At 34.1% G+C, this 23610-nt stretch overlaps 1 protein-coding gene across 7 annotated transcripts in view; it reads right to left on the bottom strand.

Annotated features, from left to right (window-relative positions):
• Positions 1-23610, bottom strand: part of CACNA2D1 (calcium voltage-gated channel auxiliary subunit alpha2delta 1) — a 391747-nt gene that overhangs the window by 128736 nt on the left and 239401 nt on the right. For all 7 annotated transcript variants that reach the window (XM_036328345.1, XM_036328344.1, XM_036328339.1 and 4 more), the window contains exon 6: positions 6978-7107. In XM_036328345.1, coding sequence (XP_036184238.1) covers positions 6978-7107 — 130 coding nt within the window. The remainder of the gene's footprint in view (positions 1-6977; positions 7108-23610) is intronic.

The raw sequence follows: 23610 nt of genomic DNA, 5'->3' as shown, positions 1-23610 counted from the left end.
TATTTAAGAGGTAATATTCAATGTTGATAATGTTGGAGTTAGAAGGGCACTAATTCACTGCTAGCGTAAATTTGAATTTGTATTAACCTGCAATATAAATAAAATTTATCAATAGTTTTGACTTTCTAATATGAGGTTTTATATTTTATCATAAGGAAATTATGAAGGGATATAGAGATATATTTATTTACCATGATAAAATGACAACAATATAAATTAGCTATGGAACATATAATATTAAAATGTTATTTTCAAAAATATTATTAAATAATATATGATAAAGCTTCCTGGAAAGTTAAAAGTACAGGTATAAACTTTATATTCACTCATTTTTGTAATATGTCAGTATTGGTATATTCACTTAGTTTACTATATATTTACTATTGGTATATTCAAGAAACACACATACATATAGTATTAGTACCACTGTAAATTTATATATTCTCCTTTATCCTATTTTTTAATACAGAAAATGTTTTTCCTTTACAAGGAGATATGGGGGGCTATCTGTAATAGTTTAAGGGCAAAAATGTTATCTTTATTTTACCTCTAACATTAATACTAGCACATTGGTAGTTAGGATTTCAACATATGAATTTGGGGAGAACACAAACATTCAGTTCATAATGGAAATGGAAAGTGTGATGTTTCTGTAGGAGGAATTATGTAATCTGTTTTACTTCATAAAAATGTTATACTGGATACTCTAGTAAGAACAGAGGAGGGGTGGTGTGACCTTGGACAAAGTGGTAGCCCAAGGAAGCATGCCTATCCATATTATGTAAATCTGGTATATTTTCTAGGTCTACACTCTTCCTTCTAATTTTATATTCATTATAATTTTTATACTGGCATTCTGGTATGTTAATCTAATTATCTCAAAAAGTGTGGTATACAAATTTAATTCTAATAAATCTTATAAATGTACTTTTGAAAAGCAAATGAGCTAAGATAAAATTATTAGGATCTTTAAAGAGTAGTGAATTAAATAAAAGTACAATTTGGCAAAATTTCCAAATACCTTTCTCCATAATTATTTTAAAATATGTTTTTATTGATTGCCGAGAGAGAGAGAGGAAGAGAAGGAGAGAGAGAGAAACGTGGATGTGAGAAAGAGATAGTGATCATTGCCTCCTGCACACACCCCAACCAGGGAATGAGTACACAACCTGATAGGTAACCTCACTGGGAATCAAACCAACAACATTTTGGTGCATGGGATGCCGCTTGAGCAACTGAGACACAGCAGCTGGTCAGGGCTCTCCATCACTATTAATTTTTATTTCCTAATTAAATAAATTCCATGCAAGTTAGTTTCTTTTCTGATCATTCAGTGGTAATATTAGGAACAGATTACAGAAATACTAGAAGGAAACAGGCAGATAATTTTTTTAAAAAAATCATGTTTACATAACTCCTTATACATTGATAGACATTTCTGAGCTTGGCTTTTGGGCTTGCCTGCCATATTTTTTGTGATCACTTCTGGTTTGGGATTCACAGCACAGTACAAACTATTAATGCTTATATATGTTCATAGTAGTGTTTTGGCTGCTGTTTTTCTGTGTAAAACAAATAATTGTGAACTAATGCCATGATCTTTTTCTTTTTTTTTTTTAAATGAGAATGCTGATTGAGTTGTTCTACATATCAGAATCTTGCTTGAAATAGTATATGATTTCTTACTAAACATCTTACGAATTTTGAAATTCCTTTTTACATAAAAGTACCAACTTGTGAAATGATCTAAAATGAAAACTTTCAGATAGGGTTTTAATTAAATATACTATTCTAAAATTTTAAACATATCATTGAGCAAAAATGACCAGTTTTCAATTCAAGGGACTAAAGTAACTGCCTTTGGGAAATTAGAAGATTTATTATGAGAATGTAGCTACACAACTGCCTTTAAGTGAAAGAAGCTGTTTCCTTCTGTTAAGTTTCAATTAAACTATACTTTTCACATTTCTTAAGTTCAGAAATCTAGAATAATACTATAAATCTAATATGTTGTGGTGAACTGCATAAAAAACTACCAGTAATTATTAAATTTTTAAGATCTTGTTAACATTGCTGATTTTACTTCTGTGTCATTTACTCACACAGCCCATAACACTGGATATGAATTTTAAAGGAGTACAGGCCGGGAAGGGTCAGTGTCTTATTGATGAGATTTCAACCAAGAAGGAAAAGCCAATATCAAGATAAATAGGGCCAAATAAATAATCCAAAGACAGAGCTTCTTTTCCTTTTATAAAAGATGTATGCCATATGCCAAAGTGTCTTATGACTTCTGAAAATCTCTAGGTATTTTTAAATTAATTTTCAAAGTAAAGCGGTATTTTTATTCTCGGAGGTGATTAAAATCATCTTCTGCAGTTGTTTACAAATAGTTTATTTGAAATTACAAAGGAAAAGGTTTAGACAAAGTAAGATACTGAAAAAAGATACATGCCCTGGCCACTGAGGCAAAGCTGGTTGAGCGTCCTCCTAAGTCTTTGGATTCCCAACAGGGCACATGCCCAGTTGAGGGGGGTGCAGGAGGCAGCCAATTGATATTTCTCTCTCTCTCTCCCTCCCCTTTTCTATATCTCTAAAATCAATAATAATATTTTAATAAAGAGATGTATATATTATGTGACAATTAATATCTTAAAAATATATTCATGGATTTATTTTATGTGTCAGATTTCATGACAGTATAAAATAGATGAAGACATTAGTCATGAATATAATTTCAACTAAAAGAAAGAGATCAAAATAGTAAGAAAAGGAAGATTCTCATATGTAAGTATATTACTAACTTCTGGGGACAATCCTGGCTCCAAAATAATATAACCAAGTCAAAATTAACTCAAAAGTAAAATATCAGGTATATTATTTCTCATACTTATTAAAAGAATAAAAGGTGGAATTAGAATTTATTTGACATCTGACACTATTTCTTACAAATGTTGTGGTTTTTCATTAAAGACTTCACTTCAGTTTCCCCCTTTTCAAAATTATTTAACAAAATTATAGTAAATAAATAAAATATTATATTAAGGAAGTTTATTAGCATGAAGTCAAGCAACTAGTAAACTCTAAAAAAGGTTATTTTTAATCAGGTCAATGGAATTATATAGTCTACTAACGCTTGGTATTTGTAAAATATATACACAAGGTAATTTATCAGACTGTTGAATTATGTTCTAATTAGTTTGGGTTCTAGTAATCTAGGTAAAAAATGAGAAATGAATTTTTCACTTCTTTTTGCTTCTAAAAACTAGTATCCCATTGAAAAATTAAACAAAGTAATTTTGTTTTTATATTCTCTGGGTAACCTACACCTGAAGAGAAATTTTCCTCTCTATTTTCAGCCTTTTAATAGTTTAACAAAAATATCCCTCTATTATAAGGCAGGTGTGGGGAAGCAAGCTGAAGAACAGTATGAAAAACCCATTTCAGTTATTACATTAGTTAGTGTTGGCAATTTTAAAAATATTCTAAAGGACTATGTCCCAAACTATTAACCATGATTAGCTTCAGGAGAGGATACCATTGGAGACTCTCATTTTCCATGTTAAATATGTATGCAATATTAAAATTTTGCCACCATGGCGCATAGCTTTTAGAAGAAAAAAGAAACCTGTATTTCTTTTTGTTTTGTGTTTTGTTTTGGTTAACCCTCACTGTAGGGTATTTCCTTTTATTATTATTGTTGTTGTTTATGGTATTAAAAATAGTACATATGTCTCCTTTATTTTTTTTCCCCCATTGACCCCCACCCGGCCTCCCCTACCCTAGAATATTTTCCCAATGATTTTTAGAGAGAGTGGAAGGGACGGGGAGATACAGAGAGAAAGAAACATCTTTTCGGTTACCTCCCAGACACTGCACTAGGGATGGAGCCTAGACTGGAATCCAACCCAGGTCCCTTCAGTTCGTGGGCTGATGCTTTATCCACTGAGTAAACCGGCTAGGGCAAGAAACCTGTTTTAAAAATGTGTGAAGTAGTTCTGATATCCTTCATCGAAAATTTTACAGAAAATTTGAGGATTTCTGTATAAGCACTACTGGACTGCCTGAACTTCAAGGAAATTTACCTACAGAGGGGCAAAAAAGACTGTGGAAGTGCATGTGATGAGCCTCATTAAATATTCTGTGTATCTGAGGGAGGGAGCTGAAGTGAGAACAGGCCAGTGAGGTAGGGGCAGCCTAGTCTGTGTACCATGAAAGGGTGGAAGAGGTGTGTCTGGTGGTATACAGTGCAGAGCGTAAGCTCAAGCCATTCTTTTCTCAAGTTATACTTGGGCAAAAGTGCCCATGTCCTGAGAAAGATGGGGCAGTGGCCAGGGGAAAGAGGAGAAAGGGAGGGGGGGTAGAGGCAGAACTCTAAGAAATAACCATCAACTTCCCTAAGCTGCCAGATCCACAAGAGACAAATTAAAATCACAATACACTCAACTTTTTTATTTTTCCTTTCTTTGGTCAGGACAAACAATCAATAATATGACTGAGATTTTCAACCCTTTTTACCTCCTGGCACACATAAAGTGATTACTAAAATGCTGCAGCACACCAAAAAAATATATGTTTGCTGATTTGACAAAAAAATATAGGTATCATTTTGATTCATTTACACTGGATGGCTACTTTTGTATGGTTGTTGTCTTTTTTTTTTTTTTCACTCTAAGGGAAAAGAGGTCAGTGCCCATGACTAAAAAGTCAGGTATTGCATGTTTTAAAAATTATTGCGGCACAAGGGTTGAAAATTGCTGATCTATGAACTTGGTCAGAGACTATTTTGACTACCAATAGTAAACAAACAAAAGGTTTCCTATTAAAGAACATAAAGGGATAGCTAGGCAGGGTTCTGGTCACACCACATTTGTTTCAATCATTTTTTTAAATTTTATCTACAAGTCTTTCATGTAAATAGGTATTTTTAAACAAAGTGTCTACATGTTTAAACTACTTGAAAAAAATAATTGACTGAATATCTTGACATTTATAGAGTAGTGAATTTCAGGAATAAGGGGAAAAACTCAAATAAGAGGCAACAAAACAGAAACATAATCAAAGAAGCTTCCCAATATGTTAAAAACAATCAAGTTGAAGTCCATTTTTTAACGTACTAATGCAAGTTGAAAAATAGAGCCATGCTATGCACAGTATTGACAAAAAAAAAAATGTTTTGACTAAGAATTTCTATATCCATTCACCCAGTTTATCTTATGTAAATTCAATAGAAAGATAAAGTAATAAGATCATTACTTTGTTCACATACCCAACAAGCAATAGGTTATAAACATTTAAACAAAATAAGGTGAATTAAATAATATTTTTAAATGAAAAACATCATTATAGAGCTTGGTGTTGTCTGAATAGTGGCTCGCTATAGTATTTACAAAATATAATGGCAAATATTAAATAACTTTTTGATGAAGAACAAAATTGTGGAAGTAAAAAAAAAATCTGAATCTAAATCCCAGGTAGTTTCTCAAAGGACTTGCAATTAATAGGATAAGTTGGTTGTAAAGAAGTCAAATTATTTTTAATTTGCATGAAGCATCAAAAACTACCTATACACACCATTCTGTATCTATTGTATGTAGAGAAATATTGTATGTTTAACATCTTATGAGAATTGATAAGGAAACAACATGCACATTTTAAAACATTAAATAGAAGCAAAATGAATGAATACCATGTTTTATAGGTGAAATTTATGTTATGAAAAGAATCATACATGTATTTCAAATTCCCTTTTAAACAATAAATATCACAGTGAATTAAAAAAAATAAAAGCTAATTTACAATATTAGTCTTTGTGCTTAATCCTGTTTCTAAACTTTAATTGTATAATTAATAGTAACAGCAAACACTTATATAGAACTCACTTTAAGCCTGGTACTGCAAACATATTTATTAATTTACTTTATTCTCAAATGACTTTTAGGGTTAGTAAATTTACCCCCATTTTACAGGTAAGAAAATGCTTGACCAGCACATCAAAATATTTGCCTAAGGAAACAATATAGGTAAAATTTAGACTTGAACTTAGGCCATCTGGCTCCAGAAACCAAGATATACTCTAGATACTCAGAACATTCTAAGCCTTTCTGATTATGGGGAATACAGGAAACACACTTTTAAAAATGTCAAGTGGTTCTTTCTCCTTACCAGTTTTTGTGAGAAGGCAGGGTATGAGGGGGCATGAAAGTAAGCTGGTTAGAGAATGGACATCATGGAAGCCAGAGCTAAGATTGAACAAAGACCTTGCTTTCTGGGTCACAGCTAGTCCTCACAGATGCTGGGCTGTCCTCAGGGAACTTCCTAGTTAGAATCCTCAGGCTCTGCCTTGGTTACATGTGGGCGTTTCTGAGAAACATCACTGACCCAAGCTTGCTCCCCTGCTTTTTCCCATATAACTTAACCCCTCCCTTCTTTACAGTGAAGCCTTCTCAATCTGATCTTCCATTTAGTGGTTTTCCGCTTCCCCAGGTCTTTTGTTTATTCCTTCTCCCAACACTTTTTTTTTTTATCTTGAGCCCACAATATATTGGGAGTGAGAGAGACTTAAAAGCATGATAAGATGTGGTAAGAAACGGAGTCTAAAATATACATCTCGCTTCCTTTACCGGTTGGTGTGTTTGGGTAAGAATGTTTGCATGTGTGCACTTGTGGGGCACAGTTTTGATTTTTAAAGAATATATCTAATCCTTTTAAGTTATTGATGTCCTTTGGGAAAGCAGAATTATTTACTAAACCCTAGAGTAGGAGGACATCTCCATGGATGCAGACTTGCCTACAATTTTTGTCCCAGTGAGACCATCTGAGCATAAACAGCTCATGAAAATCAGGTTTCTTCTTTTACACAAACCAGAGTTTGCCACAGACTCTCAAATGGCATGAAAATAAAACAGTATCACATTGGCTCCAGCAGATAGATAAGAACATGGTATTTGAGCTGTTGTTCACATCCTTTTACTTACAGCCCTCGTAGATGTCGGTGGGAATATGGACTGCTGCATGCTGATAGGATATTTGTCGTCCAAAATTAGCATCATCTATGAAAACAGGTTTTATCCTCTGGCTGCCTGGCTCACTGTCATTTTTTTCAGGCTATATAAGAAAATACAGAAAACAAACAGAATATTACAACTTATGCAACACAGATGTTCTCATATTCCTATCATGTGCCAAGTGCTTATTCTTTAACAAAGGAACTAAAAGAATATTTTAAAATAGAGTACCATGATGACTTCCAATGTATTCACAGTATAACCTAACTTCTCTCCCAATTTCCTCTGTGATTGAGTCACTCCTCAGTATCATCCCAACAGAACCAGAGCTTACCAGCAACTAGTACTTAGCAAAATGTACATTTAAACAACAGGATAAGTGTCTTTAAATACAACCTAATAAAAACTATCCTCTTGGAGGGAATTTCACTCTTATCTTACCACATTTATAGTGTACAGTTGAGGATAATTCTGGGTTTGACAACTAATGGTCCACACGACTGAATAAAAGACAGTAATGAGAAATTATTTTATGTCATGCTCCCTTGACTTTTGCATGTTTCCCAAGTGAGTGAGATTTTTTCCCCCCATAGCCCGGGTCAATTTGATTTTCATGGACCTAGCCCTGAATATCACTGGAGGATATTTTTCCATTGATTTTTAGAGAGTGGAGGGGAGAGGTAGAAGCATCAGTGTGACAGAGACACATTGATTGGTTTCCTCCCATATGGTGATTAGGGCCTGCAACCAAGGTTCATGCCCTTGACTGGAATTGAACCCGGGACCCTTCAGTCTGTGGGCCCACACTCTATTCACTGGGCCAACCTGGCTAGGGCATGATATTTTGTTTTAAAAAAAGAAAGTATACTAGAAAAGAAGAGATCTATTATAACTCTAAGTACAATCAAATCCTAACTGAAGCCATTTGTCTCCCAAGGTAGAAGCCAAGAAACAATCAATAATGATTTAGGAAAATCCCACAGGAGTTTAAGGTTGAAGATGAATTTTCTATCTCTTTGAACTATGCTTTAGATCAGTGGTCCTCAAACTTTTTAAACAGGGGGCCAGTTCACTGTCCCTCAGACCGTTGGAGGGCCGGACTATAGTTTAAAAAAAACTATGAACAAATTCCTATGCACCCAGCGGCGGCAAAAACACCCGGCGGGCCGGGTAAATGTTTTCGGGTAAATGTTTTTGGCGGGCCGCATGTGGCCCGCGGGCCGTAGTTTGAGGACCCCTGCAATTTAGATCAGTGTTCTCAACCTTGGCTGCACAACAGAATCACCTGGGAATCTTTTTAAAATCCTGATTTCTGGGCCTCATCCTCCGGAATTTCTGTTTCTTTGTTATGGGGTGGGGCAAGGATAAACAGTGGGAGACTCCATGGACAACCAGATTTCAGAAGGAGGTTGGGAGGATGTGTTAACAATCTGAAGTTAGCAGGTCTAGAAAGAAGCGTGCGCCCAACTTTCCATATGGCTCTGGAAATTTATATGGTCAGATAACACATCAGCATCCTGAGATATTTTAACAACTTCCTACACACACAGCCACACTTAGGTATTTTTGTTTATCTCTAAGAAAATTGAAACGTTGAAAAGATTATTTAGACACAATATGAGCAACATGGCTTTTTTTTTTATTTCTGTAAAGCTGTAGGTCTGATCCATCATTAGGTAATAAAATCAACTGAATATGTCATGTCCAAGTCATTTTTAAATGAAACAAAGAAATATGAAAATACACTCCACATAAGAGAGAACTATATTGTGAAATTTTTGGTCAAGTTAGGTATGACTGTGTGTGTGTATGAACATACATGTGGGTATGTGCAAATTGAATTGTAAAATTTGTCATTGATAAAAATATTTGGGAACAGAGCACATTTTATTTAGTTAAAAGCCACAACGATATAATTGTCCCTCCAGTAACAAAATAAATATGCAAAATAACAGTGTTGAAAGTCTAACATTTAGCAACACACCTACATGCAAAAATCACAAATTACAGTCTTCTAAAACAGAAGTGTGTGTAGCATAATACCTATTACAAAGAACATACAGTACTTACAAAATACCATAAAAGGCAGAGAGGGAAGTATAGACGTCAGGAGATCTGGTTCTACTCTGTTGCAATAATAACATCTCGAACTCAGGCCAGTCCTGTTCCTCGGGCTTCTGTTTTTGACTTATAAGTAAATGACTCTGAACTGCAGGTGTGGGCCTTACCCAGGGGACAATTAGAATCACGTGGGGGAGCCTCTGCCCCCACCAATAAAGCAGCACATCACAATGGGGAGAACGTCTTTTGAAGGAATCTCTCAGTTGATCCTAAGATTCTCTCCTAGCTTCAATTAAGAACCCTCAGACTAAAGGATTTGCACTGGATTCAACTGTGCATTTTAATACACTTTAAAAGTCACCCTCTCTAGTTTATGGGTATCTTATTCCTGGGCACTATTGACAAGAATAAGAGAAAGGTACATTAAAACAAACTACTTTCGTTAATAATGTGAATGTAAAGAGGGTTCCAACTAATAGATATTATTCTTCTCAGCTGAAAACATTCTGAATTAGTGAAAAGTCTCCACATTTACTTTAAAGCAGTGGTTTCTCAAAGTGCGGTACTTGGAGAAGTGGCATCAGCATCCAGGGAAACTTTTTAGAATCCAGGCTCTTGGGGCCCACCCAGGACCTGGTCAGTAAGAAAGACCATGGGAGGGGCTGAGCAATCTGTAGTTTAACAAACCTCCAGGTGATGCTGATGAACACAAAAATGGAAGTCCTGTGCTTCAAAGTATCAGTAGTTTAAATTAGGCATACATTTTTATGTAGTAGAAACACTCATGAAATATTAGGATTGATCAGTAATATTCATATTAATGGATACCTAAAATTTTCTGCCCTCCATGTATAAGACAGCTTTAGTATTACTGTGCATACATACGGCAATATGGCAAGTAATGTTTTTGTCAAAGGATATTTCAAAAGACAACAGTCCCTCATGATACTCTAGGGCAGGGGTGGGGAACCTTTTTTCTGTCAAGAACCATTTGGATATTTATAACATTATTCGAGGGCCATACAAAATTATCAATCTAGAAATTAGCCTGCTGTATTTGGTCAAACATTTACTTAACTTATCCCTAATGCCTTGGCAGGGCGAGAGCAAATATTTCTGGAGCCTTATACAGCATGCAGGCAGGAAGGTCCCCCCCTGCTTTAGGGGTTAGCTCCATCCACAATTACATTGGAAAAACGCTGCCTGTTAGATTATTCTATTAAGAGAATATCATATTTCAAAGCTTCTGAAATAAGCTTCACTAAAAAAATCAACTGTTTAACCCAGTGTTCTCAAGCTTATACAACCTGAAACTCTTTTAAAAAATATAATACCTATTACAAAGAACATACAGTACTCACAAAATACCATAAAAGGCAGAGTGGAAAGTGTAGATGTCAGGAGATCTGGTTCCAGTCTGTTGCACTAATAACGTCTGCAACGTAGGCCAGTCACTGTTCCTCGGGCTTCTGTTTTTGACTGTAAGTAAATGACTATGGGCTGCAGGTGTGGTCCTTACCCGTGGGACAATCAGAATCACATGGGAAGCCTCTGCCCCCACCAACAGAGCAGCATATCCCAATGGGGAGAATGTCTTTTGTAGGAATCTCTCAGTTGATTCTAATTCTCTCCTGTCTTCAATTAACCCTCAAACTAAACAATCTACAAAGTCAGTTTCAGTTGTGAAAATTATCGTTCCACTTCTATAATTTTAAAAAAGGACACATTATTTTTGTCAGCATATCTTTTCAAGAATTCTCATTTACATCTATTTCTAGCAAAGTTCAGATATAGAAAAGTAGAAGGATTAGATGATAATAGACCAATAGGAAGGTATTGAACTACATCTATGAATTAAGGTTAGGAATATGTGGAAATGTGCAAATATTTCATTCATTCACTCTTTCAATAAATATTTACTTGGTAAAATGAGGAGGATTTACTGATATTAACATTTATTGAAATGCCATTTAATATCTAAATTGGGAAATAAATTAAATGCCCAACAATAGTAAAATGGTCACAATAATAGTGACAGCTATAATATAAAAGAGTAATTGCATTGAGAATATACATATATGCTATATTTGTTTAAACTTATCTAAAGTTTAAAAAGTAAATATTCAGCAAAAAGGAAAGAAAAGGCCTATTTATTTTGAGAGGAAAGAGAGGTAAATGGATATATGCATGGATGCTTACATAGTAAATGTAATTAGTTTTGTAGTTATGAGATATAACTATAGTTATGTTTGTGTTCTCTTGCTTTTTAGAATAATACAAGAAGCATGTATTATATTTTAATCGGAAAAATATTCATTTTTCTTTGAATTCCTTTCTGAAGTTCTATTAAGCATTATATGATTATCTTACCAAGGTGAAAATTACTTCTTATATTTCCTATGAATCCTCTCATAGCTAAAAATCACAATTTTAAATATATTAATTCTTTTAATATATATTATACAGATTCTTTTTTTAATCACCACATAAAGGGCTTTTATAAATAACTTTAAAATAATAATGTACCTCTTAACTTGTATAATTGTGTATCAAGACTAGTTTTAATGTGCAGTTGTTAAATATATTAAGGAAAACAATACTGTTGTTCTCCCTGGTCCTCCATTTCATAACCTCCATAAATTGAAATAATTTCATGAAAATATCAAAATTTTTAATGCAAATCACTTATTTTTTAAACATGTATTATTGTTTCAGATACCTATATTAATATTGTCATTATATAGTAATTAAAATACAAAAATATTATACATAAAGAAATTAATGGAAAATTGGAGGACAGCTACTTAACATATGTTGTTTAATGTGTTAATTAAACTTTTTAAATGCTTCCCCTGGAATTAACATTTCCTTGTTTAAGTTATTATATTCCTTTTTTAACATTTTCCCCCAAAATCTCTCTTCTGAATTCTCCAAACCATCCTATAGAAATGTCTACAAAGAAATGAGCAAATTGATTCTCAAATGTATTCAAATGCATTTGGTAAAACACATAAGTGAAACATGAGAAGTCTGTTTCTCAGACTATTGGTCTCAATATAATTTCAGTTATTAAATAATAGATTAGATCACTCAGAGACAGCGTACAGGCCAATGCTGGATGGGCAGGTCATTCAATTTTCCAAGCAGTGCGCATTAGCAAATTTAATTTGCAAAGTCACAATGACAAGTCTGTGACAGACAGGAAAAGCTCTTGCATATTTAATATATTTATCTTGAAGTAAACACTCAGAATTGATTTATAATAACCCATTTCTTTTCAATAGTTATTTTTTCATGTTGTGAACTTAAAAACTACTTCTACTGAAGGGAAAATGCCCAGAAATTTAAAGTTTATATATTTTACCTAAGTTGCAATAGGAACTAGCCTAATCACATTGCACAATTCAGATTAAATGTGCTCATTGAGAAACTTGGTTCACAATCATACTGTGGCTAGGCTTATCTTCTCCCCCTGCTCTCTCTTATTTTTTTGTGTCCCCCCAAATTGAGAAAAGTAGTTGATATGATTAAGAATGGTACACTGAGATCCTTGTGTTACTCTTTATATAAGTATTACAACTGGCATTTCTAACTCACTAATGAAGTGAATGAACTCTTGTGAAATGAGACAAATTCTTCAATACTTAGAGGTCATTGCTTTGTATACAATTATCCAGTATGTATGCACACATATTTTAAAATGTCTACCTCTATATGCATCCTTTTTAATCCTCACTCAAGGATATGTTTGTTTTATGATGTTTTCTTTTTTTTAAATTGATTTTAGAGAGAGAAGGAGAGAGGGAGAGAGAAAGAGAGACACTGATTTCAGGGGAAAACATGAATTGGTTGGTTGCCTCCTTTACATGTCCCAGCTGTGGATGGAGTTCCACAAGGTAGGTATGTGCCCTGACCTGGAACTAAACCCGCAACCTTTTGCTGTACATGGCCACGCTCCAACCGACACACCCTGCCAGGGCCATCCTTTCCTTTTTAACTATTACAAACATATTATTTACAACAGGGCCTTGCAGTCATTCTGTGGATTAAAAGGTAAGGTTGCCTCTGTAACCACTAGTCCAATCCTGGAATCGAAGCATTCTGTGATCCCCCATTAGTTACGGCTGCTTACCAGTTCTGGCTCTTAAAAAGGAAAGCCTCCTTTTACCAAATCACTTGAATCTAAAGGGTGTCCCAAAATTCACGCAAGAAGTAATTTTGATAGAAAACACAGGCTTATAATTAAAAATTATACATTTTTTATTTATTCATAAAGCATACAGTATAGGGTTATGTATGGAATAGCATATCAGGTAAATGGCCTCCACAGCTTTGCGGGCACATGCGCACTCTTTTGCTGAAATTTTCCATGACCGTTTTTGCATAAATGTGGCTGAATTTCGATGAGGCTCATTTTCATCTTGATGGCTTGGTTAATCGACAAAATTGTCGCATTTGGGGTTCAGAAAATCCACGAGTGATTATTGAGAAACAAATTCATCCACAACGTGTCACTGTTTGGTGCGGATTTTGAGCTGGAGGCATCATCAGACCATCCTTCTTTGAAAATGCGGCTGCTCAGGCAATAACAGTTAATGGTGCTCGCTATCGTGACATGATAATCCAGTTTTTATGTATGCTATTCCATACATAACCTTATACTGTATACTTTATGAATCAATAAAAAATTTACAATTTTTTAATTATAAACCAGTGTTTTCTATCAAAATTACTTATTGCGTGAATTTTGGGACACCCTTTATTAGGAATGGAAATTCACCAAAGCAACTGCAACGGACCAGGCCCAATTAGTGAATAATGCATAGCAAAAGCTACTGAGCCTTCTTCATCAGCCATAGTTGTTCTGGTCAGGCTGTAAGGCCAGGCTGAAAATTAAGCCATGAATTCAGTTACAATGCAATAAGAACCCTGTTGAGTCCCCTGAGTTAATCGGTTTAAGCTATTTTCTCTTTGAGGATAATATGGCTCACAAGTATTGAGTGGATGAAGAGAATTAGAGGGAAAATATGACTAAACAAATTATACATTAAAGACTTAAATTTTTGTACTTTTGTGTTACTAAATTATAACAATAAGAACAAATTTTAAATTTTGAACTTAATAGACATATTATCCTTGCAAAAACATGAGGTTAGCTAATCATAATATGTTTTATGAAGAAATTGTATTTTCGTGAATTCAGAAGATTTCTTTAGTACTTTGGGTAATCAAAATGATATAACTCTTTAGATTAACCTATGAAAAAACTATAGCATTAATTTTTCAGAAGCAATTTATTTAACAAATTAAGAAAAGATTGCTTTAAATATAACATGAAAAGTAAATTTATAACATTAGTGATCAAAAGATAATTGGAGAAATAATTCTAGTTCTTAAAGATTAGATTCACTGTGAAGCCTCCATGTATTCTTCTACTAATTATGATACATAAAAAATAAGGTAGAAACAGTATGAAATAAGCCAACTTTGAGGAAAAGGAACAGTAAGCAGCTTAAACTGTGCCATAACAATGAAAGGTAGCAAGTAAAAAAAAAACGTAGGGGATATTAAATCAAAAAATATATACATTCTCTGAATATGACAGAGTCAAAGACAGGTATGAATATGAAACACATAAAACAACCAAATTAAATCAAAAGTGATACTGATCACTATAATAATTTGTTTATTAAATTAAATGTAAAAGCAAAAATAGACATTCCTCAAAAAATATATACTGAGATTGCTGGTAATGATTATAATGATAACATTCAAAAAAGTTGGAATAAACAATCTGAGAACATTTTCAAAATAAAACAGATGACTTTTTAGTTTACATTATGGGTGAATCAGCTATTCCAGGACCTAGCACAGAGTAAGAATGAGGGCCATTAGAATCACAATACAGGTAGGTTTGATGACAAGAAGATTTGGGATTGATTTAAATTCCAAGGCAGTGTGAACTTTTCAAATCACCAGCATTAGAATGGGATGTAATATAATGAAAATATATACATATCTATATTTATAAATATGTAAACTAAATTTTGGGAAGAGGCTGATACAGTATTTCTCTCTATTAAGGGATTGTGAAGTGTTGTCTCAAATTTGAAAAACACTATAATATTTTAGATACTCTAAAAGTTCAATATAGTATACCCTCATGGAAACCATATAGTATTTTACATATACATATATATATATAATTTAATAAAAGGGTAATATGCAAATTAACCACTACTCTTTCACGAAGATGGCAGCGCCCATAGCGTCCCACACCCCGGCCACAGAGGGATAGAGGGCATTTGGGCAGGCAGCACGCCCCCGGCCCAGCGGACACAATGCAGGGGGCCTCTGTGTGTGAGCTGCAGAGGAAGCACCTTTTTCTGACCGCTCATTGGCTAAGCTCCCTGTACGCCGCCACTCCCAGTGTTCTTGGTAACTTGGGTAATAAGAATCCATGAAGGTGATCTAGGGTTTTTCCACCACACTCCTGGAGGAAAAAACTGAAGTCTGCTGCTGGAGGGGCTAAGAAATGTCATATCCTGCCCTAACTGGTTTGGCTCAGTGGATAGAGCCTCGGCCCGTGGACTGAAAGGTCCCAGGTTCGATTCCGGTCAAGGGCAGGTACCTTGGTGAAGGTACATGCGGGCACAACCCCAGTTGGGGGTGTGCAGGAGGCAGCTGATCGATGTTTCTCTCTCATCAATGTTTCTAATTGTCTATCCCTCTCCCTTCCTCTCTGTAAAAAATCAATAAAATATATATATTTTTTAAAAAGTGAATCCATGTTTCCTGGCCTCCAAATTTATGCCTTTTTCCTAGGACAAACACTGGAAGCAATTTGGTGAATGGGCAGACAGTGCCTCAGTCAAGAATCTAGGTTCTCAATCTCATTCCAACTCTATGAATCCTTGCTTTCTCCTCAGGTTTTCTTTTATAAGAAACAGAGGGAAACAAGATCTGTAAGGTTCTTTCCAGCTCTAAAATTTCTAATTCTGAAATCTATGGACTTAAAGCAAATTATCTACAAAGTTGTTGTTTTTTTTAATGCCAAATAACTAGAAGAACATTTTAATGTTGGGATGCTGCTATAAAGAAGCATTTACCACTAAAGTCTCTGGGTAACCAAACCCTGAGAATTTACATTTTAATTTAGGGCAATGCATTCATATCATAAAGCTAAAGACATCAATCAGTCAAAGAGACAATTTGTAGGTGCATATGAATTAAAACATTAGGTTTTTCTTTTCAATTCATGGGTTTTATTCTTTCATTTACATCCCTGAGAGATAACTAAGTCCTTCTTTTTCATAAGACTTTAAATGAAAATAAATACATCATGTATCAGTGGAATCTAAGAGGATCCATTGGAGGGTTGAAAGAAAACAGAACTGATACCTACTTATAGCAAGTGAAGTGAGAGAAAAAAAAAAAGAGAAAGTTGACTGATATTTATTATAGGGATTGACATTAGCAATCCCTACCTTTTGTGTGTGAGCTGCTCTGGAGTCACCTGCTACACTCCAGGCACCACAGCAAAAAGTGGAAACTTACACACTGACAAGTAGGTAGCTACCTTCTCACTTGTACCATCACTTTCAATGTACTGTGCTATATTTTATATGCAATTTATATACTATCTTTTCTGGCTTAACCTATAGCGTATGGATCAGTAGCTTAAAATATCTTAAAATTAATAATGATTAAAGATGAAATTCTACCAATGGAAGTTGCACTGAACAACAGGAAAATGACAGATGATGCTTCTGTTTATTCTCAGCATTAGCTCTTCTTCAACCTCATTACAAGATGAAAACAGTGATTTAATTTGTTTAATTAGGCAAATTGGTCAAAAGTTAAAAATTATCAAGAAGGCTATTTTAAGTACAATTTATTATTGATAAGAATGTTTAATGTGTTCATATGGCCTGTTGAGATATTTCCAATGGTAATTGAAGTCATCATAATTAACAAAGGCCTCTAATAACTAGCATCCAGAAAAATCTTTACACTTTTTCATCCAGGGACTTTTAATCATATGCCACTTTAAACCAATACTTTGTAAAATTTCACTAAACAAAGATTTAGAAGTCTCCTTTGGGGTTTTTAAACATATTAGTTCAGTAGTAAATATATAGAATTTATAGCCGAAACCGGTTTGGCTCAGTGGATAGAGCGTCAGCCTGCGGACTGAGGGGTCCCGGGTTCGATTCCGGTCAAGGGCATGTACCTGGGTTGCGGGCACATCCCCAGTGGGAGATGTGCAGGAGGCAGCTGATCGATGTTTCTCTCTCATCGATGTTTCTAACTCTCTATCTCTCTCCCTTCCTCTCTGTAAAAAATCAATAAAATATATAAAAAAAAAAAATATATAGAATTTATAAATAAATATTCTTATAAAGGGAGATGCATTTTTTAAAAAACTGATATGCATGTGTAAACAAAAAATGGTTGAAGATTCTGTTCAAAGCAATCCAGTCTCCATCTTTGTACAACAGGGTAAATTTATAATGTCCACATAATGCACAGAATTTTCTAAATTTAATGATTATTCATTGTATTTTAAATATGTATGCTATACTCTATTTCTGGAAAGAAAGAACTGGATGCAAATCTATAAGAGAATCATTCAATCTCCAAAAACAACAACAAAACACCCAAGAATCAATGTTTAAACTATCCTTGCAAAACAAGCATGTGCCCAAGTATGTAAAGCATTAAAAATTTTCTGAATCGAGTCAAAACTTTTAAAAGAAGCCCCCCAAAACATAAGGCAGGATTACTAGAAGAAATTGAATCTAATCTACCTTTTTTTATTAGTTTTACAAAAATTTTCCCAATGACTCCTAATGTGGTCATATTTCATACAGGGTTGCATGCATTAATATCACTGGGAACAGTAGATCAGATCAATGGAGATTTATGATTCAAAGTCTAACACTCTTTTTAATCATAGCAATTTCTTTTTACCTACTGCAAATCACTGTCAGTGATGAAACTGGCTGGATTAAATACAAGCCAAATACATCACCATTAAATATAGACAGAATAATGGGTAGGTATAATCAATTAAAATTTTAAGTGAAAACCATCTCCAAAAATTTTAACCTTCAGTTTTGATTTATAGCAACTCCATTACAGGGCCCTCTCCATCCCATGGGTGCCCACAGCACAACACCACACGGCTTCTGCTGCGGAGCACACGGACTGCACCACGTTCAATGCCTGGCACCATCAAATACCTACTGTGTGACTTAAGCTCACTAAGATTTACTTGTCTCACCTGAAAGTCAGTAAAATAACAGTGCATGTTACAAAGGATTAGTGTGAACTTTAAACGCTAGCATTGCATACAAAGTATTTACTGCCTATTAAGAATAAGAATATGTATACTAACTACTATTATAATCCAATCCAAACATATACCATCCAAAATATTTAAAACATTTATCTTAGATGCATACACACAAAAAAGCAACTCTGATTAAACCAGTCGTTATACAGAGGCAATTAATATTTCATCTCTATGCCATCGCCTGTTTGAGGATTCAACATCAGTCATCAGAGCCTGTAATAAAGGCTACATTCTGTAAGATAGTGGGGGGAAAATGTTAGAAAAAAAATCTAGACTTTGTTTCTTTAATAATTAGAATAGATTTCATCACTGATGCATATCCCTCCTAGAATCAGGTTTATTTATTTATGTAAAGTAAGATAAGATCATGAAAGATTGGGCTTTTAAAAAGGCATTTAGTTAGGACATTGTGTTCAATTAATTTTAACATAGACAAGACTCTGCTAACAAAATAAATAGTAACATAAATATGCAAGGGAATTCGGCAGACTAGCCAAAAGTCCCAGACGGGTCAAATTTTTAACATGATCAATAAAATAAAATGTAGCAAATAAATCAGCTCAATTTATCGACATGGGAATTCAAAGTTAAACTTACTTCATTTGGGTTTTAGTCAGAAACATAGATCTTGGAATCAGGTTAATAAGAGTCTGTAATGATCTGCATTCTTTTTGCTGGCTTTGGGAATTAACAGTGCAGCTTGCTGGCACAACTCAAGCCTTCTGTGGGTTTTGCTTCACTACTTTTGAGTGAATCTAAGGACTTACTGAGATAGATGTTTCTAAAACACTAAGCCAAGAACCTAAATGAATTTCAAAACGAAGTAAAACGTAAAGTGGAATTTCATAAGTAAATTGTTGCTTAATAGCCTTTTTCCATCTTATTTTGATGCTTAATTTTTCTTTCAAATCTGGACATAATAAAACCTATAATGTTATCAAGACAAATTTCAGCATTGTGTTCATTTTATTCTAAGTGTTATTTTTGAAGATGCTAATTTGATTTTTATTGTGTTTCGCATTGTCTTAATTTTTACACCTATGCTAGAATTATATTCATGACAATAAAATTAAAAAAAATAGTTTAAGCTATTACCCTTTCATTATTGTTAATGCATACATGCAAACATGCTCCATTTTGAGTTAAAACCACTTCAAATCAATTTTAAATTTATTGTAATAGCATTAAAAATTATTCTCTTTAAAATATACTCACTAATATTTCTGTATTACTGACTATGGGATAGGAAATGTTCTAAATGCTTTATATGTGTTAACTAATTTTAATTTTCACACTAACTGTATGAGATAGGTACTATGATTACCTTTATTTTACAAACCAAAAAAGATAAAAACAGAGAGACTGTTGTTTAGAATACCCAGAGGAAGAAAATGCCATTTGCTAACTAGAAAAACCAAGGAAGACTTCATGAGGAGGTAGTATTTGAATTGGTTGATTGATTGATTTCAGAGAGGAAGGGAGAAGGAGAAATGGAAACACCAATGATGAGAGAGATTGGCTGTTTCCTGCACACCCCCTACTGCAACCTGGGCATGTACCCTGACCAGGAATCAACTGTGACCTCCTGGTTCATAGGCAGATGCTCAACCACTGAGCCACGCTGGTCAGACTGAATTGGTTTTTAAATACTTAACATTTGACTGGAAAATTGTAGGGTACCATGATCAAGTAATCAGAAGAGAGACTGCTTTAGCATTAACCAGCTCAGTCGACACAGGAAGAATGACCTTAAATTTCTAGTAAGGTTATGTGCCTTGTATCCTTCCATGAGAACTATGGCTTACCAAATAATTTATATTTTTTAAATTTCAAGGGGAAAACTTGTCTGAAAGTCTGCATTTATAATTTCTTACCATATTACACAATCCTAAGAAACATTAATTCTACCCCTTACTTTAGTCACTACTTTAGCTAAATCTGGCTGTCACTTATTTATTTTTATATCCACAAGGTGAATATAAATAGAATTGACCTAAGTAGAGTAGCAGAAATAATATAAAATGACCCTGAGAAATTGTCCTGATAGCTTCTCACAAACTGACTTATTCAGATGTAGCTAATAGAAAGGTTACATTCCAAAGGAATAATTGATCACTTTTAAATACTTGTTTGACCTTTACCTGAGGCTATGTATCATCCTTATAATGGGCAAAATCAATAGATTACACTTAAATGTAACATTCTTTTTTAAAATCTTTATTGTTGAAAGTATTACATATGGCCCCTTTTTTCTCTCACTGACCTTTTATTGCCCACTCCTGACCCCCACCCCAGGCCTTCACCACCCTATTACCATGTGTTATGCATATATGTATACAAGATCTTTGGTTGATCTCTTCACACCCACCCACCTATCCCCACCTTTCCTCTGAGACTCGAGAGTCTATTCCATGGGTCTATGTCACTGGATCTATTTTGTTTCTTCTGTATCTTTAATAATACAATATGTCTACTATACTGTTATTGAACTTTTCATGGATTGCTCCATTAACTGCTTCTTCCTTAATAAAGAGAGGTCTATCTAGTCTTTCTTCAGAATTAAGATTATCTAGTCTCAGGACTGGGAAACAGTCAAATGGTACAGATTCCCTTTCAAGGGTTTTTTTCTTGATGCTGTCAGATCTGTAACTTGAAGGCAGAGGGTAATATAGGTATGGTTTCTGGTCAAGTAGGAATTTGCTAAAGGCAAGTGTTTTCCTCAGGGAAACACTTTATATCACAGATTCACAGGTCTGGGCTGAAATTGGGGTGGTGGTGGTGAAAGGACCTCTTTAAAAATAAAGTTATGTATGGAGAGCAGAAAAGGGGGTATATAATTATGATTGCTCTTCTTAAGCCATTTCATACTTACATACAATGAAACTTCTATTTTAACTTAGATTTATTACTGGAAAAAACCTTATGTAATTACAATGTGCTAATTGCTATTATTAAGGCCAGGCTAGCTGCTGTGAGTACATAAGAGCTGCCCTCCAGGAACTTACACATAAGGGAAGGACCCAAGAACATAATTTATAAAGATTGGTTGTGCCTCCAAAAGAAGAAATGGCCATTTCATTACAAAAGTCATGTTGGCTTAGAAAAAAACAAACTGGTAAAGTTTATTCAGGATCTTAAATACCAAATAAAGGCAATAATAACAGATCTGAAGAACTTGACAGTGGAAAAGGAACTATAAATAAAATATTTAGGAATTTTTATACTAAAAATGTATATTATGAAATCTATATAAAATTTAGAAGCATGAGAGACCATTTCAATAGGTCTTAGGTAATTTTTTAGAATAATATCTAAACTTGCATGGTGGTCATCGTGATGGAAAGGAATGGAAATGACCTATGTAAGAGAGTTGGGAAATATAGAAATGACCACTCTTCTACTAGAAGTGGTCCTCGATAAACAAATATGCTCTTGCTAATGCAGAACTGGGGGAAAACTTATAAATGATAAGCTAGAGATTTACAATCTTTTTAGACTCCTGTAGGAGGTATAATACTTAAAATAGAAACTTTATTTACATCTCAGATATTTATAGCATCATTCAAATATATGAGGACAAATGTATTAATTGACAGTGTTGCTTCAATATTTAGTACTTCAATTAGTTCATTTGTTCATTAGATATTAGTGATGTATAAAAGCACATTAGATAATGTACTATCACAATTTTTAATAATGCATCTGGCTCTGTGGAATTTGTGAAAATTATCATCTAAAACAGGGGTCCTCAAACTTTTTAAACAGAGGGCCAGTTCACTCTCCCTCAGACCATTGGAGGGCCGGACTACAGTTAAAAAAAAAACAAACTATGAACAAATTCCTATGCACACTGCACATATCTTATTTTGAAGTAAAAAACAAAACGGGAACATATACAATATTTGTATTTGCATGTGGCCCACGGGCCATAGTTTGAGGACCCCTGACCTAAAAGAACAGTGATAATAAGCCAATTCAAATCAGAACAATGAGATCGCATTATGATTTGTGAGAATTCGATATATAAAATAATCAAGCACAACATGTATAAAGTTTTGAGTATGGCAGTCAATTAAATCAACCTATATTGCAAAACTTTTGGCTAGGGTGAGTAAATTTCATCATCCACTGAAATGTGACTTCATCAGATAAGCAAGTCTTTAAGAAAATTATAACCACTGAAAATTCTAAAGTAGAATATCAAAGTGTCACATTTACTTAGATGTCTTAACTTCCTTTCACTGTAAAATTGTAAATATTTCTATTGCAGAAAACAATTTGATCATAGTAATCAAAACATTAAGAAAAAATATATCACATAATTTATAAACATTTTGCTGTAAAAATAATTTTTCCTCAGTGCCAAGTTGAAGAATTTTACTATATTAGATAACATACGTCACTAAGATTGGGTAGACTTTGGGCATTAACTTTAATATGTCAGAAGAGTAATTTGAAGATATTCATAGAAACTAATTATCTCCTAGTTAGTATTCTCCCTATTCTCTCTTTAGTAATAGAACCCCATATTTTTATTTGGGTAGATGCCTATCTGATAGGGGTGGATTATATTCCATATTCTACTGCAAATAGGCAAAACGAGTCACTAAGTTGTGGACCATGGTGCAGATAGAAGTGATGTATGCACCTGAACATGCCCTTAAAGGCAAAGAGCATGCCCTCCATTGCCATTTGTCTCCTTCCAGTTATCTAGAATGCAAAAACCATTGTGAATATTGAAGCATCATGCTTGGGCCACAACATGAAAAAGTATATTGAGAAGAGAAAACATAAGAAGGACCCTGGGCCTTGGATGATTGAGTTACCATGTTAGGCCCTGTACACAGAATGGTACATGAAAGAAGAATAAACTTTTGTCTTGTTTTCACCACTATTACTTTAGGTTTCTCCGTAACAGCCAAACCCAGAGGCTAATCATAAAATATGGTTCATTTTTATTCAATGTTTAAGGGTTTACAAGACTAATATTAAAGCCCTTTGAACGTCTCCATAAAAAGTTTTAATGAAGTATGAAACAATCTTATAGTTCTTTATAAATTCTCAAAAATTTTACATGAAACAGCCTAAATCCAGCAAACTTGACTATTTTAGCAGGATTCTAAGACTACACAGAACTGGAAATAATTTATGGATCACATAGTCAGCTGTAGAATGTGGGGAAAC

Source organism: Myotis myotis, unplaced genomic scaffold, assembly GCF_014108235.1.
Source record: "Myotis myotis isolate mMyoMyo1 unplaced genomic scaffold, mMyoMyo1.p scaffold_m19_p_11, whole genome shotgun sequence".
Lineage (NCBI taxonomy): Eukaryota > Metazoa > Chordata > Mammalia > Chiroptera > Vespertilionidae > Myotis > Myotis myotis.
This window is presented reverse-complemented; position numbering and strand designations above follow the sequence as displayed.